This window comes from Juglans microcarpa x Juglans regia, chromosome 3S (assembly GCF_004785595.1).
Source record: "Juglans microcarpa x Juglans regia isolate MS1-56 chromosome 3S, Jm3101_v1.0, whole genome shotgun sequence".
Classification (NCBI taxonomy): Eukaryota; Viridiplantae; Streptophyta; class Magnoliopsida; order Fagales; family Juglandaceae; genus Juglans; species Juglans microcarpa x Juglans regia.
This window is the reverse complement of record NC_054599.1, coordinates 22,507,531-22,522,969: the sequence shown is the minus strand read 5'-3', so window position 1 is coordinate 22,522,969 and position 15,439 is coordinate 22,507,531. Positions and strand designations below refer to the sequence as shown.

At 36.2% G+C, this 15,439-nt stretch overlaps 1 protein-coding gene across 3 annotated transcripts; it reads left to right on the top strand.

The window, feature by feature from the left end:
* Window positions 1-208: 208 nt before the first annotated feature.
* LOC121257464 (brefeldin A-inhibited guanine nucleotide-exchange protein 1-like) lies at window positions 209-11,609 on the top strand. Of its 3 annotated transcripts, none has more exons than XM_041158465.1 (11): window positions 209-1,684; window positions 1,949-2,266; window positions 4,408-4,738; window positions 5,001-5,423; window positions 5,820-6,112; window positions 6,749-7,025; window positions 7,337-7,839; window positions 8,150-8,471; window positions 8,811-9,171; window positions 9,624-10,306; window positions 10,823-11,609. In XM_041158465.1, the coding sequence occupies exons 1-11, from the start codon at window positions 633-635 to the stop codon at window positions 11,423-11,425; spliced, it is 5,166 nt and encodes a 1,721-aa protein (XP_041014399.1). In that variant the 5' UTR covers window positions 209-632; the 3' UTR covers window positions 11,426-11,609. The 3 variants fall into 3 exon arrangements, with proteins under 3 accessions (XP_041014399.1, XP_041014398.1, XP_041014400.1); XM_041158464.1 differs by having other exon boundaries at window positions 9,624-10,357; XM_041158466.1 differs by lacking the exon at window positions 209-1,684 and having other exon boundaries at window positions 2,095-2,266; window positions 4,398-4,738.
* Window positions 11,610-15,439: the final 3,830 nt, after the last annotated feature.

Here is a 15,439-nt window from a genome sequence, read left to right as displayed (position 1 = left end):
TATAGTGTATTTAAAATTTTTTTTATTATCTTATTTTAAATATTTTTTTAACATTCTTAGTTCTTAAAAAAAAAAATTAAAAAATATTCAACTTCATTACTTCTTTCACTATTAAATAAAAGAAAATAATAATAAAAAATTAAAAATAATAAAGAGAGTAATAAATAGTGGGAGAAAGTAGTAAGTTTATTTAGCGTTGTAACCTGACCCCAGAGATATGTCGGTGAGGCCGTCCTGATTTGGAAGGTACGTAAAATTGTGTTGTATTTTCAAATGCATGCATGAGAAGGTTTTATGAATGGAACTATGGAAGGGAAGCTGATAGTAGTGTTAGATATGATTGGTCTTGAACAAGGTTTATGAATCGAGCAATATGATGGCTGTGTTCGGAGTTTTATGAATTCGTGGTCACAAGGGAAACGAGTCAGAGATAGTGTCGGTGAGCAATACACAGTGTAGGCCGGCCGGCCGAGCATTGCTTTCCGACGGGAGGTAAACGCAAATGTGGCTTGATGGTACACTCTCCTTCCCGCATTGCTTCTCATCAAATTGAATGAGTGAATGAAAGAAAAAGATCTGCGAGAATCCATCCACTGATCCCCATCCAATCGAGAAAGTAGAGGAGGAAGGAAATGTCGGCTTCGCAAACCCTAGGGGGGCCATCCCGGTGCGGCCGGGTACTGGGCCCGTACCTGGACAAGATCATCAAGAACGCTGCTTGGCGCAAGCATTCCCACCTCGTCTCCGCCTGCAAATCCACGCTAGATGTTCTCGAATTGCTCTCCGACTCCCCCACTCCGGACGTCGCCTCCCCTCTCTTCGGCCTCTCCTCCTCCCATGCCGATTCGCTCCTCCAACCCCTCATTCTGGCCCTCGATTCCGCCTACGTCAAGGTCGTCGAGCCCGTCCTCGATTGCGCCTTCAGCTTATTCTCCCTCAACCTCATACGCGCCGAGATCGACCGCCCCGATCCCAGTAGCAACAACACATCCTCTGTTTACAAGATGATTGACGGCGTGTGCAGGTCGGCTGGTCTCGGAGAGGAAGCCATCGAGCTGGGTGTGCTCCGTGTTTTGCTTTCCGCCGTTCGATCCCCCGGAGTCTTTATCCGGGGCGATTATTTGGTGCATGTAGTCAGGACCTGCTACAATGTGTATCTCGGCGGATTGAATGGCACCAATCAGATTTGTGCAAAGTCGGTTCTTGCTCAGATGATGGTCATCGTATTCACCAGGGTCGAGCACGACTCCCTGGACCTAGGTGCTCCCTTTCGAAGGGTTTCCGTTGCTGAATTGTTGGAATTCACTGACAAAAACTTGAACGAAGGTAGCTCCATACATTTTTCTCAAAATTTCATCAATGAGGTCATGGATGCTAGTGCAAGTGAAGGTCTTGCTGAAAAAAATACTCAGTTACCTATTACTAGCTCATTATCCGAGCAAAATGGCAATGGGCATATGCACACTTCAAACAAAGGAGACGAAATGAATGAATCGACCGATGGGGGCAGTGAGATTATTGAGGATGGGTTTTTGATTTTCAAGAATCTGTGTAAATGGTCTATGAAGTTCTCGTCACAAGAGCACCCTGATGACCAAATCTTCTTGAGGGGCAAAATTTTGTCTTTGGAGCTGCTCAATGTCGTCATGGGAAATGGTGGTGCACTGTGGCGCACCAATGAGAGGCAAATCCTTCTCCTTGTATATTTGATCTTTATCAAAGTTCTGGGAATGACCCATTTCATGATTCTGCACTTTTTGCTTTCTTTTTGAAATTTGTGAGATTAATTTCACACCTGAACCAAGTATATGATTTATGATTCTTACTGGCTCGCCTCAATTTGTTTTTTTTCCTTGGGGGTGGGGCCTGGGGGTGGTGTTTGATACTATCCGTATAACTTGAAAGACTCGACAGATTGTAAGAATCCTATTTCTTTTACTTGGTGCAGGTTTCTCGATGCTATCAAGCAGTATCTTTGCTTATCGTTGTTAAAGAACAGTCCATTGTCAGTTATGGCTATTTTCCAGCTTCAGTGTTCTATATTTATGAGCCTTTTATCAAAATTTAGATCAGGGTTGAAAGCAGAAATTGGTATATTTTTTCCCATGCTTGTCCTCCGTGTACTTGAGAATGTGCTCCAGCCAAGTTTCTTGCAGAAAATGACTGTCCTCAAATTATTGGAGAAGGTCTCTCAAGATCCCCAGATTATCGTAGACATATTTGTCAACTATGACTGCGATGTTGATGCTCCAAACATTTTCGAAAGGTATTACACTTCTCTATATCTGTGTCACTATTGACCTTAGATTAGGGATTTTTATGGCTTTAATGAATTTTACATATCAATTTTTTTTTTTAATGAATTTGAAAGAGGAAGATCTTTAGTTTGTGTGGGGAGTAGTATACAGGCAACCTTTTCATTTTCACAGGTTCCCTAGATTTAACTCTCTTGAAGGAAGTCTTTAATACTGTTACTGCCCTGACCTTTAATTAATATTTTGTGACTTTTTCTTTGGGCTCACGGAATACAGGCAGATAACTATTTTAATGTGCCCTCAAAGTTAGAAACTAAACATAGTATTTGCCTCACAAATTAGTATGACTCCACATAGGTGTGAGGGTTCGGTGGGTACATCATGCGAATCCTACATTAATCACACATAATTTAGAAGTAAAAAATTTAGGAAAACTTGGTTAATAACCCCTTGTGCTTTGCTCAGGTTGAGATTTGGCCTTTGTGCATTTTTCTAACCCGTGCTTCGATATTTTTAAATCAAGCCCCTCCTTTAGAAAGTCCATCCACCTTAACTAACAGAGAACATTACTACCACATGGAAATTTTTTAAAAAAGTTAAAAAAAAAAAAAAAACAAAAAAGAGGCACTGGGAAGGGAGGTCTCTCCTCCTCCCTTGGCCACAAGGTGGTGGCCCTGTGCTCTAGCCACCATGGGGTAGCCTGGTCAGCCACCACTAGTTGACTTGAGCTTGGCCACCACAAGGGTGGCCATATACCTTGTGGTGGCTAGGCGGGGAGGGGAGACCTCCCCTCCATGCACCATTTTTTTTTATAAAAAGGTTCGTATATATTTAATTTTAGTTTTGCTTTTAGAAATGAGAAAAAATAATTTTCCACGTGGATGGAATTTCTAACAGAGGGACTTGATCCCAAACTTGTCATAACACAGAATGTTACTCCTTAAAAAGAGGAGCACAATGACTGCATCTCAACCTGGGCAAAGCAGAGGAGGTTACTAACCACATTTTCCAAAAACATATGTAAAATGAAGGGAATCTGTAGGAAGTTTCTCCTAAAGGCTATTATTAGAGGCTCTTAATTAACAAATCTTATAAGCTCAAAAATGATAACTGGGCATGGGCAAAATACTCGTATGTTGTTTAGTTATTTTTTGTTTTATTTAGGAGTTTGAATTTGAAGATTGCAACTCTGATAATCACTTCAAGGTAAAATAGTGGGAGTGCTGTTCTTGCTCATAAGAATTTTTCTTTTGATAAGTAAAAATTTTATTCATCAAATGCCATAGACGCAGCCTATGTACACAGTAAGTATACAAAAAAAACACCTAAATACATTCTAAAGCTAGAAAAACGAGGACAAAAACTCATGTATTGCCCCTCCATTAAGTACAATAGCTGAAAACCAACTAAACAAGGAACACAAAAAATTTCCAGAGACTCATAAGAATTTAAAATGTAATGCAATTTCATGGCCAAAGAAATATCTTGAAAATGATGATTATAGATTGTTTAGAGCTTAGTTGAACATATTGAATGAAAGGGAGAAATATTGCCTTGCAATCCGAGGATCTTGACTGCAGGCCTTTTCTGTAAAATTCTATTTTGAATTAATACAACAGAACTCCTCCCACACTTCAACTTACTGGAAGGTTCTGGATCTGAAATTGCCAACAGAAGTTGACTGTAGTGAATTATTTTCCAATGTTATTAGCAACCTATTGAACTGCCAACTATTGCACCTTCTTAGTATGTCAGTTGGGTGAGAAGAATCGAGGACCCCTTGGAGGAGTATCATTGGTGGGACCAATATGGATCATTCCCCTTATAATCCCTTTAGAGGCCATGTTTGGAGTTCTATTTGAATCTAAATTGGGCCTGATTTTAACTCTGGATCATTTGGTTACATTAGACTACTCAAGGTTTTTCCTATGTTCATATGTCTTAGATTGAACCCATTTTCTCTATTTTGGAGCTATTTAATCCTGTTTTTTTTTTCGTATCAAGGGATTAGAACTCATTGGGTGTTCCTCTCTCTCTCTCTCTCTCTCTCTCGTATATAATATATTATTTTAAACCTTTCCCATTGTTAACTTTTGGAATTGGGTTTAGTAAAATGTATTAAAACCCTTATAATTCCATCAGATATTTGCAGGGTTGTCAATGGCCTCCTGAAAACTGCTCTAGGACCGCCTTCTGGTTCAGCAACAACGTTGTCTCCAGCACAGGATATCACTTTTCGGCATGAATCGGTAAAGTGCTTAGTTAGCATCATTAAGTCAATGGGAGCCTGGATGGACCAACATCTCAGATTAGGAGACTCGTATCTGCCAAAGAGTTATGAAAGTGATACTTCCGAGAATCATTTGACCCTAAATGGAGAAGATGCAACTGCTCCTGACTATGAGCTACATCCAGAAGTGAATTCTGAATTTTCTGATGCTTCTACCCTTGAGCAACACCGAGCTTATAAAATTGAACTCCAGGTTTAATATTTTTTTTTTGGAGTGGCAGCATAATCACTCTGGCAATATTATATCTGCCATTTATAATATGTACTGATGGAGTATGCACCTATTAATAATCTGCTGTCCTAGGAGTTCCATTTATAATTTATCCTTTCAGTTGATTGGTTGCTGTGTTATAACTTTCTTATCCCTATTACTCCAACTTTTCTGTCATTTTTTTTTTCTTATCCAGGATATATTTTGGTTCATTCTTTAGTGACAACCTTTGGGTTAATTGCAGAAAGGTATCTCTCTTTTCAATAGGAAACCTTCCAAGGGAATTCAGTTTCTGATAAGCACCAAAAGAATTGGTGGTTCTCCAGAAGCCGTGGCTTATTTCCTGAAGAATGCTTCTGGCCTCAATGAAACCATGATTGGTGATTATATGGGTGAAAGGGAGGCATTTTCCTTAAAGGTCATGCATGCTTATGTAGACTCATTTAATTTCGAAGGAATGTATTTCGGTGAAGCTATAAGGTTTTTCCTCGGGGGCTTCAGGTTACCTGGAGAGGCGCAGAAGATTGACCGCATCATGGAGAAGTTTGCTGAGGGCTATTGCAAATGCAACCCAAACTCATTTACTAGTGCTGATACTGCTTATGTTCTTGCCTACTCTGTGATAATGCTCAACACAGATGCCCATAATAACATGGTAAAAGATAAGGTATGCTCAACCTTTAGCAATCTGTCCTCTTTCAAACCTTTTAAATTCTCCATTACCACTGATGTATCTACGTCAATTTTGGAATGAATATTTATTTGTGTGTGGTTTTTTATTGAATTTAAAATAGTGTCTCCATTAAAGACATGATATAAGATTTCCCAAGATCTCATTTGTTATCTTTCTGGAAGATTTTAAATAATGGATTAAAGTACTTAAAAGAACATGATCATGTCTATAAAAAGAACATATAATGTTTTTTACCTAAGTTTTCAAGAAAAAAAATATGGAAAATTTGTTTTTGATTAATTATGAATGTAGGACTAATTTTTATTCTCTTATGACACATAAAAAAAATTATCCTCTTATGATTCCTTCCTGCATTGGTTGGCTGACCAGATGACGAAGTCTGATTTTATCAGAAACAACCGAGGAATAGATGATGGAAAGGATTTACCAGAAGAGTATCTTGGCACCCTTTATGATCAAATTATTAGAACTGAAATTAAGATGAGTGATGAGTCTTCTGCACCACAGAGCAAACAAGCTAGCAGCTTTAATAGATTATTGGGCATGGGTGGCAAACTCAATCTAGTCACTGGGAAGCAAATTGAAGAGAAAGCATTGGGCGCAAATGGGCTTCTCATAAGGCACATCCAGGAGCAGTTTAAGGAAAAATCTGGAAAATCTGAGTAAGCTGAGATATGACATAATTAATAGCTGTTTTTACATTACATTTTGGAACTTGTAAGTCATTTACAAGGAGGGTCTTGTTGTGAAAAGAGGATCAATGGGGCTTGGGAGGATGGGATGTGTTGCTGTGGTTTTAGGGCATATAATCTTTCTGCTTGGTCATTTTTTTTATTAGTTAGCTTCATTAAAAAGCATAAAGGCGCAACCTAAATTTGAGCTAGCCACTCAATGGAAAAACTTTGTGCCCCTTACACCCTCAACTATAGAGCCCTTGACTTTTTCCCTCTAAAACACCTCCTTTGATAATCCGCAACCCGCTCTTCATTACTTATGACTAGTTTTTTCCTCATCCTTTGATGTATAATCCCTCACTTCTTCCACACTGCCAGTAGCTTGCAGATCTTCCATTAGAGTTATACAATGTTCTATATTTCATTAAAAGAACAAGCTCTCTCTCTCTCTTGCTGTTTCTGCCACAGAATGAGATACATAGGTTGATAATTGAGGAAATTTTATCCAGTGAATGTGAGACACCTATGTTTTCAGTTTTTTTATTTTATTTTCTCTTGAGCCCTGAAATGTCCTTTCCTTGAGCCCTGTTATGATTAGAAATTCACTATCCTTTGATGTCACAGGTCAGTTTATCATGCTGTCACTGATGTAGCAATATTGAGGTTTATGCTTGAGGTTTGCTGGGGTCCTATGCTTGCTGCATTCAGTGTAACGCTCGATCAAAGCATTGACAGGCATACTACTTCTCAATGCTTACAGGGCTTTCGACATGCTGCACATGCTACTGCAGTGATGGGGCTGCAGACCCAGAGAGATGCTTTTGTGACATCTGTAGCCAAGTTTACTTATCTACATTGTGCTGCAGCAGATATGAAGCAAAAAAATGTTGATGCTGTTAAGGTAAGCATGCAATGGTTGTGGAAAATCTTGCTCCAAGTTTTGTTCAAAAGATGAGCCACTGCAGGAATAAATTAAGGGTAGAACATATGCATTTAAAGGTGGAACGGATTGGATCTTTGTGCACTGTAATTTTATGCCTTTTCTTTCCAGACATTTAGCCATATATAATTCATTAAACAGAGTGGAATATTTCATTTAGGATCGTTCCAATCAGAGTCAAGTTTATTTAGATGTTAAGATTGTTGTACCATAATTTATTTCATTCATTCCCCATGCAATGCTCTTTTACCTACATTTTTTCTTCTGTACAGGCAATAATATCAATTGCCATCGAAGATGGTAATTTTCTTCAAGAAGCATGGGAACACATATTAACATGCCTTTCCCGAATTGAGAATCTGCAACTGTTGGGTGAGGGTGCACCGACTGATGCATCATTTCTTACTGTTTCTAATGGTGAAATAGAGGAAAAAACACCAAAACCGTTGGGTTTTCCTAATTTAAAGAAGAAAGGAACTCTACAGAATCCAGCTGTGGTGGCTGTTGTTCGTGGGGTCTCATATGACAGCACCACTGTTGGAGTCAATACTTCAGGATTAGTAACTCCAGAACAGATTAATAACTTCATTTCAAACTTGAGTTTGCTGGACCAGATTGGGAATCTTGAGTTGAACCATGTATTTGCTCATAGCCAAAGGCTGAACAGTGAAGCAATAATAGCTTTTGTTAAGGCCCTGTGCAAAGTTTCCATGGCAGAGTTGCAGTCTCCAACAGACCCTCGGGTATTCAGCCTGACAAAGCTAGTCGAAATAGCGTAAGATTCCCCCTGTTATTTGATGATTATTTTGCGAATTCATGATTTTTCTTAGATTTGATGCGGTATGAGAATGTAATAATAGCAAATCTTTACATCTAATGTAATCTTGATGCATTAGACTCGAGTTTTAATGAACCAAATGTAGATGGGCAGTTGCTGGAGTTCCAAGGGAACCTTTTTTATTTTGATTTTCTTTTATTTTGATTTTCTTATTAGAGTATTGGTGTATTTTTTAAATACCTCACTTGTCCCGGACTCCCAATGAGAGTGGTATGGATTTTATGATTAAATCATTGCTCTTTTGCAGGCACTATAACATGAATCGCATCAGATTAGTGTGGTCTCGCATATGGAATGTTCTCTCTGATTTCTTTGTTTCAGTTGGACTGTCAGAAAATCTCTCAGTGGCAATATTTGTCATGGATTCCCTGAGGCAGCTTGCTATGAAATTTTTAGAGCGCGAGGAATTGGCAAATTACAACTTCCAGAACGAATTTCTTCAACCATTTGTGATTGTTATGCAGAAAAGCAGCTGTACAGAAATCAGGGAGCTAATAGTACGGTGCATCTCACAGATGGTCCTCAGCCGTGTTAGTAATGTAAAATCTGGCTGGAAAAGTGTTCTTATGGTATGTTGGCATTGGTTTATCAATTTCTGATGTCATAGATGTTTTAGCCCACATTACATAAAAATTAATTGGAATTTTGGCAAGAAACGGGATATTTTCACCTACTGATTCTTGAGAAATTATTTTGTATGTTGCATGTGATAGTACGGATGGCTGGAGTTAGCCGTCACCAGTTGACTCATTGAATCTCCCTATTTGAAAACTGGTCGGTCCATCCACATATCCCATTTTGTTCTAGAGGGGAAAAGTGATGTTAAACTATCCTTCAAAACTGCTAGAGAAGCGGCTGATTCTGTCTATAAGTGTCTTGCTTCTTACGCAGTTCTGTTGGTTTCTTAGGTTTTTACAGCTGCTGCAGCTGATGAGCAGAAGAGTATAGTCTTGTTGGCCTTTGAGACACTGGAAAAAATAGTACGAGAATATTTCTCTTATGCTACAGAGACGGAGACAATGACTTTTACAGATTGCTTTAGGTGCCTCATAACATTCGCAAATAGCAGATCTAATAGTGACGTTAGCCTCAATGCCATTGCATTTCTCCACTTCTGTGCTGTGAAGCTTGCTGAGAGAGGACTTGTTTGGAATGAGAACAGCAAGGTTGATTGTTCATTCAATCCAGTTGGAGATGCAGATGCTTCAGATATACATACTTTTACTGATAAAGACGAGCACACATCCTTTTGGGTCCCTTTGCTAATAGGTAACTTGATTCACAGCGAAAGCTAGTACTGCACGCCAGTCATGATTGATGGCTGACCCTGACTACTGACAGAGTGACTGATCTATGATCTTATCTAAATGCATGCAGGGATCTATGTTTTAACTCTATGTATATAGATTATTTCAGTTATCTCATTTTAAACTGAGTAAAAATGGCACTTTTTATAGTTACAATTATCAAACCAAGTCCATTTTGGGCGTTGACTTTCACATTACCCATAACATCATTAGTCTCCTTACGGATTTATATGTTATGGTGATAACCCCTACATGTGAGCCTTAATGTTATGGTGATAACCTGTGTCTTCTTTCGGCACTTTCCATCCCATATGAAGACTGATGCACTGTTTTTTGTGCGGTCGGGGCTGGTTGGGTTTTCAATGCATCTTTTTTCGTTTCAAGTATATGATATTCTTACTTCAATTGTTTCAGGGTTGTCAAAACTAACATCTGACCCCAGATCGGCTATAAGAAAGAGTTCTTTGGAAGTGCTTTTTAACATTCTGAGGGATCACGGTCATCTTTTTTCAGACCACTTTTGGACCGGTGTCTTCAATTCTGTGGTTTTCCCCATATTTATTTCTCATTTGGACAAGAGAGAGAAGCAAGTTGAAGATCAAGAGTATTCACCAGCTTCAAGATCTCTGCATTCTGAAGGAAGTAGATGGGACTCTGAAACTTCTGCTGTCGCAGCACAGTGTCTAGTAGATCTTTTTGTCAGTTTTTTTGATGTAGTCAGGTCTCAACTACCAGGTGTGGTATCAATACTTGCAGGATTTATAAGAAATCCTGTTCAAGGTCTTGCTAGCACTGGGGTTGCTGCTTTGATGCGTTTGGCTAGTGATTTGTGCAACAGGCTCTCACTACATGAATGGAAAGAGATTTTTCTGGCTTTGAAGGAAGCAGCCACATCAACAGTGCCCGTGCTTATGACAGCCTTGAGATCCATGGATAACATTGAGGTGCCTGACAATGCGCAATCTTACGCTGACTTAGAAACATCTTCTGATCATATGTTGACAAACGATGATCTCAAGGATGGTATTCTGCAGACTGCACGATATGCAGTTTCAAGAATTAAGAGTCATATAGCTACACAGTTGCATATTGTGCAGGTTCCTCCTCCATCTTTATGCGCAGATACATTATTATATACCCATATAAAGGTGCTCACACACGCAAATACATAAACATCTAAGTGTGGTTGTCATGATCTGAAAATACTGATTGAATATGGATACTGAGTTCGGATTTTGTGAATACATAGTTTCCAACAGTATATTGGAAGTAGGATTGTGGGTTTGTTGAATCCTCATGCTATCTCATCTCATATACTTTCTTAACCAGTTGAATAGTTAAAAATTGTCATAAAAGCCAGCCATGGTGGTACCCTTCATATTTTAGCTAATATTATACTTGACTTATATGTTTTAAGTCTAGCATGATGCTGCATTTGTCGTAGGTTATATCTTCATCCCATGGCAAAAAATACAACTTTTTATCCTGATGGTTTTACCCGTGAATTGTCCTCCTGCGTCTACTTACCTTGATAAAAATATTCCAGTGGATTTGTCTCTGAAGTTGGATTGATGTGACAAAGTGTAATACCCTTTAACCTTTCCTAATTTCAGGTTGTGACTGATCTTACACACCCAGAATCCTTGTCGGTGGACAACATCGTGATCCTCCAGGAATTTTTCTCTTTTATCTCATCACATGCCCACGAACTTAACTCTGAGAAAATCCTGCAAAAGAAGCTGCCAATAGTGTGCTCTATCCTGGAGCTCTCTGAGCCACCCCTGGTTCATTTTGAAAACGTGTCTTACCAGAATTACCTCAACTTTCTCCAAAAGTTACTTGCAGATAATCCATCCGTGTCTGAGGAGATGAACATTGAATCAGAACTTGTGGTCGTATGTCAAAAGATATTGCAGATATACTTGAACTGTACTGGTTCTCACTCTGACGAGCAAAACTCAGCGAATCTGCGGGTGCTACACTGCAATGTTCCTTTGGGCCAGGCAAAAAAGGAAGAATTAGGGGCCAGGACTTCTTTAGCAGTCTCAGCATTATGGGGCCTAAGTGGCTTGGACACGGAGTCCTTTAGGAGGTACGTTTCACAACTCTTTCCTTTGTTGGTAGATCTTGTGCAGAGCGAGCATAGTTCTGGAGAAGTCCAGCGTGTCCTACGCAATGTGTTCCAATCATGTATAGGCCCAATAATAATGGAATGATATTTTATTTTGTGTTATATATATTACACATACGCCATCTATTTATTTTGTCCTAATGGCTCGTGCCAGCTATTTATTATTTTTGTAAAATATACTGAGCCTTATTTATTTATTTTTACCTCCTAAATAGTATGTATGAGCTACTTGCTAATTAGATAAACTGAAAATCTTCTCAAGTTCCATATCATTGAACTATTCTCATGACCTCTCTCAGATTTTTTTCCATTTTTTTTTACCCTGATTTGATAGTGGTAAAGATCTCTTGTCCCTTTATAATTTCCCCCACCCTACTGTTTTTTTTTAACTATTGTACTTGTATTTGCTTAAAAATAAACAAAAGTATTTTAGAGTGAATACTACTACTACTGTTTCATTTGCTGAATGTCCAAGAAGTTAACATGGTTGCGGATCTTCTTGCTAAGGAGGGTGCAAAGGGTTGGAGTTTAGATTTTCAGGGTGAGGAATTTGGAGGGAGACGTTTTTGTGGCTTTGTACGTATTGATAAATGAGGTCTTCCTTATATTAGATGCTAGTGTTTTTTTTGTTTTTAATTTTTAATTTTTTTGTTGTTGCTGTATCTGTGGCTTTCCTCCACCTTAGTGAGGCTATTAATAAAGTTGGGGCTTTTGCCTCTTTTTATTAAAAAAGAAAAAAGAAAAAAAAATACTACTACATACAACATTCTTTCTAATCTACCAAAGACCACAACCATTTTGCTTTTATATGTTTTGAAAAATTGATGATGATATATTCCTAATATCAAATGTTACAAACGTATGGGGAGGACCCAAAAGACACCAATAAATCGAAAAAAGTGATGCCATGAGAGTATCACTACGGAGATGGTCATAATTTTTAGCCCAGGTACTAATTTTGCAACTGCCTCGTTTGTTTTCAGAGATGAGAGATGAAATAAGATGAATTGAGATTAAAATTAAAAAGTTAAATAAAATATTGTTAGAATATAATTTTTAATATTATTTTTGTTTTAAAATTTGAAAAAGTTGAATTGTTTATTTTCTCCGAATTCCTATATATTTAAAATATTTTTAATAATTTAATATATTATTTTTATATAATAATTATATAAGTTAATGATATAATTTTCATCTAATTTATTATCATTGACCATATAAAATAATATATGCTATCAATTAATAATAAATTATAAATCATGTGATAATTTATGTCATTATATGTAATTAGTTAATACATCATACATTCATACATACTCTACTATTTACATTTAATTAAAGTAATTAGGCAATTTGTTTTTTTTAAATACCTAAGTTGCAAGCAAGCTTGGATAATCTATGTATAATGAAATTATTTAATATTCATTAATTATATATAAAATGTATGACATTATTAAAATTATGCATACTAAAGAGTAAAGTCTAAGTTAGTAAGTAGTAACTATCAACATTATAAATATAATTATAGCAAAATATTTTTTTAATTCGTTAGTTACATAATTCACATTAATAATTCACTTAATTTTAATTTAGTAATTTAAATAATTTTTGTATTAATTTATTTGTAAAAAAATGAAAAATAAAATAAAATAATTAGGCCGGACAGATAGCTACCAGTCCGGTCTAATCCCTATGGATGTTCGGTTTTGAGAAAATGATGTACCGAAAATTCAGACCGAACCGGACCGATTTACAGCTCTAATTAGGAGAGGTGTTGAGGAGAGGTAGAAAGAAAAATACTATTCAACAACCCTATACCATTCACCTGTTGAGAAAAAAATAAAATAAAAAATAAAAACTCACATTAACATTTGTGTGGTATAAAACTGCTGAGTAGAAGAATTCGAGATAAAAATCATGACTGTATAATTAGATGTGGAGAGCAAAAGTGCCGTATACATATAGATCATTTGCATATATATTTTTACCACCCCAGTGGGGGAATAAAACACCATGAATCAATTGAATATACTTGCAAAGAATCTATCTAGAAAAGAAGATTAGAGTCCCGGAGGAGAGAGGATTGTCGGGGGGTTGGTGGGAGAGAAAAGGTGGGAAAAAAAAAAAAAGGATAGCATGCAGCATGAGTCGTCGTCATGACCAAATCTCATAGTTTATTTCTTGATCATTTTCCTTATTTCTTTATCTTTTACTGCACATTTTGGAACGTCGTCCCTTCTGCCACTGACTTGTGTATTGTTTTATTGAGAGGTAGGCTTGATTTGAACAATCAATTAAACAGCTTGGAATTGACCACTACCGACGTACTACTGACTTATACTTTAGAATCATTCTTGGTCAGCGATTTAATTATTAATTAGAACAACCTTCAACATTATTTTTGAGTAAAAAAATTTAGGACAAAGACAAACACTTCGTGTAGAAAAATACTAGCCTTTGGAACTCTTCAAAACCTCTTCATTTCAGCATATTTTGAGTTAAAATTAATTGCAACCCACCAAGACAAAGGATATATATCACATACATGGATTCTCGTGATCGTATGAGTCGATCGAGTTCTACAACTTATAATATGTATACCATTTATTGTAAAAAAATATAAATATTTTTTACATGGTACGATTCTATATCAAGCCAGCTCTTTCATTAGGCAAGTTAGGCAATTGCCTAAGGCCCTAGTGGAGGAAGGTCCCAGATAAAAAAAATTAAGTAGAATTGTTTAAATAGAAAAAATATCTAATTAAAAAAAATTAATTAATTCAATGAGAATATCCAAAATATCAAATAAATATAATGTTATTATTAGTTTTGAAAGTATTCCACATGATAATTATTTCAGGTATTCTCATTCTAAGAATAGGCTTCTTTTTTGTCATTATTAGTTTAATATATAATGTAAAAATTATAAATAGTAAAATCTAATTTTCGAGTATTTATAAATTTTTTTTGTATAATCTTTTATAGAGGCAAGGGCTCACTTTTCCCAAATGTGTAGGTTATTTATATAACTTTATTGACAATAATGATTATAATTGCTTCTATGGCTCATTTGGATACTAAAAATATATCATGATATTTGTGAATAGTAATAAAATAGTTTGTAAATAGTAATGAAATAGTTTGAGTTAAGGTGTTTTATTGGATTTTGAGAAATGAGAAGAAAAAAAGTAGAATTTGAGAACATCTGATAATAGCTGAGAACAATTATCTTCCCAAGGGCTCTATGAGTGTAAAGCACGTCTTGTAAAACTAGATTTGATAAAATCCTCTCTAAATCGAAAGTTTTCTAATAAAGATTAAGTTGGTTATTAGTTGAAAAAGTATTATAAAATCTTAATTAGTAATTTTACTTTGCCAAACGATATAAATTATTTTTAAATAAAAATATAATATAAAAAATTAAAATTAATATATTTATTCAATTAAAAAAATTAATATATTTAATTTTACTTTTAAAAATTAATTTTACTTTTTAAAAAAGTCTCAATCAAAATTTTACCTTAGGCCCCAAACCTATTGAGCTGGCCCTGTTCTATATCAATGGTGTATTTGGTGTGTCAATAAACAAGCTAGTATTAGAACACTTGTAGTGAGCTAACCCTAGATAAAATCTAATGAACGTTTGGCTAGCCAGCTCAAAAACACCTTATAGTAAACTCAACAAAGCTACAATAAATTTAGTTTTGGGCTTTTCGGCTGGCCAAATGTAGCCAGTTTCACTGGCTAGCCAAAAATATTTGATCACTGATCTTTAAGTGATCTATACGGCCAATATTGCATTGGACAAATGTATAAATAAAAATTACAAATAGATATTTAAATGGAATAGTGATAGATTTAGAGAGTTTGTTATTTAATGTTGTTGAAAAGTGACTTGCTAAAAACTAGAAAATGTGAATTTTTCATGAGTATATAAGCCTCCCAAGAAAAGTAAATCAAATTCAACTTTGTGATTATAGATTATGGTGGTCTTACCGTCTTAGGATGGAAATCTTTTCATATCCAAGTAAAATTGAATGTTATTATATGCAATGGCATCTCCTTAAAATCCAAGTACTCTTATTAAATTACTATTGAA

What these genes read in the sequence shown, in the direction of transcription:
- LOC121257464 (XM_041158464.1), top strand. Translation starts at nt 633, where the DNA reads ATGTCGGCTTCGCAAACCCTAGGGGGGCCATCCCGGTGCGGCCGGGTA. An exon ending in CTTATAAAATTGAACTCCAG is followed by an intron (nt 4,739 to 5,000) that starts GTTTAATATTTT and finishes GGTTAATTGCAG; the next exon opens with AAAGGTATCTCTCTTTTCAA. An exon ending in GCTGGAAAAGTGTTCTTATG is followed by an intron (nt 8,472 to 8,810) that starts GTATGTTGGCAT and finishes TTGGTTTCTTAG; the next exon opens with GTTTTTACAGCTGCTGCAGC.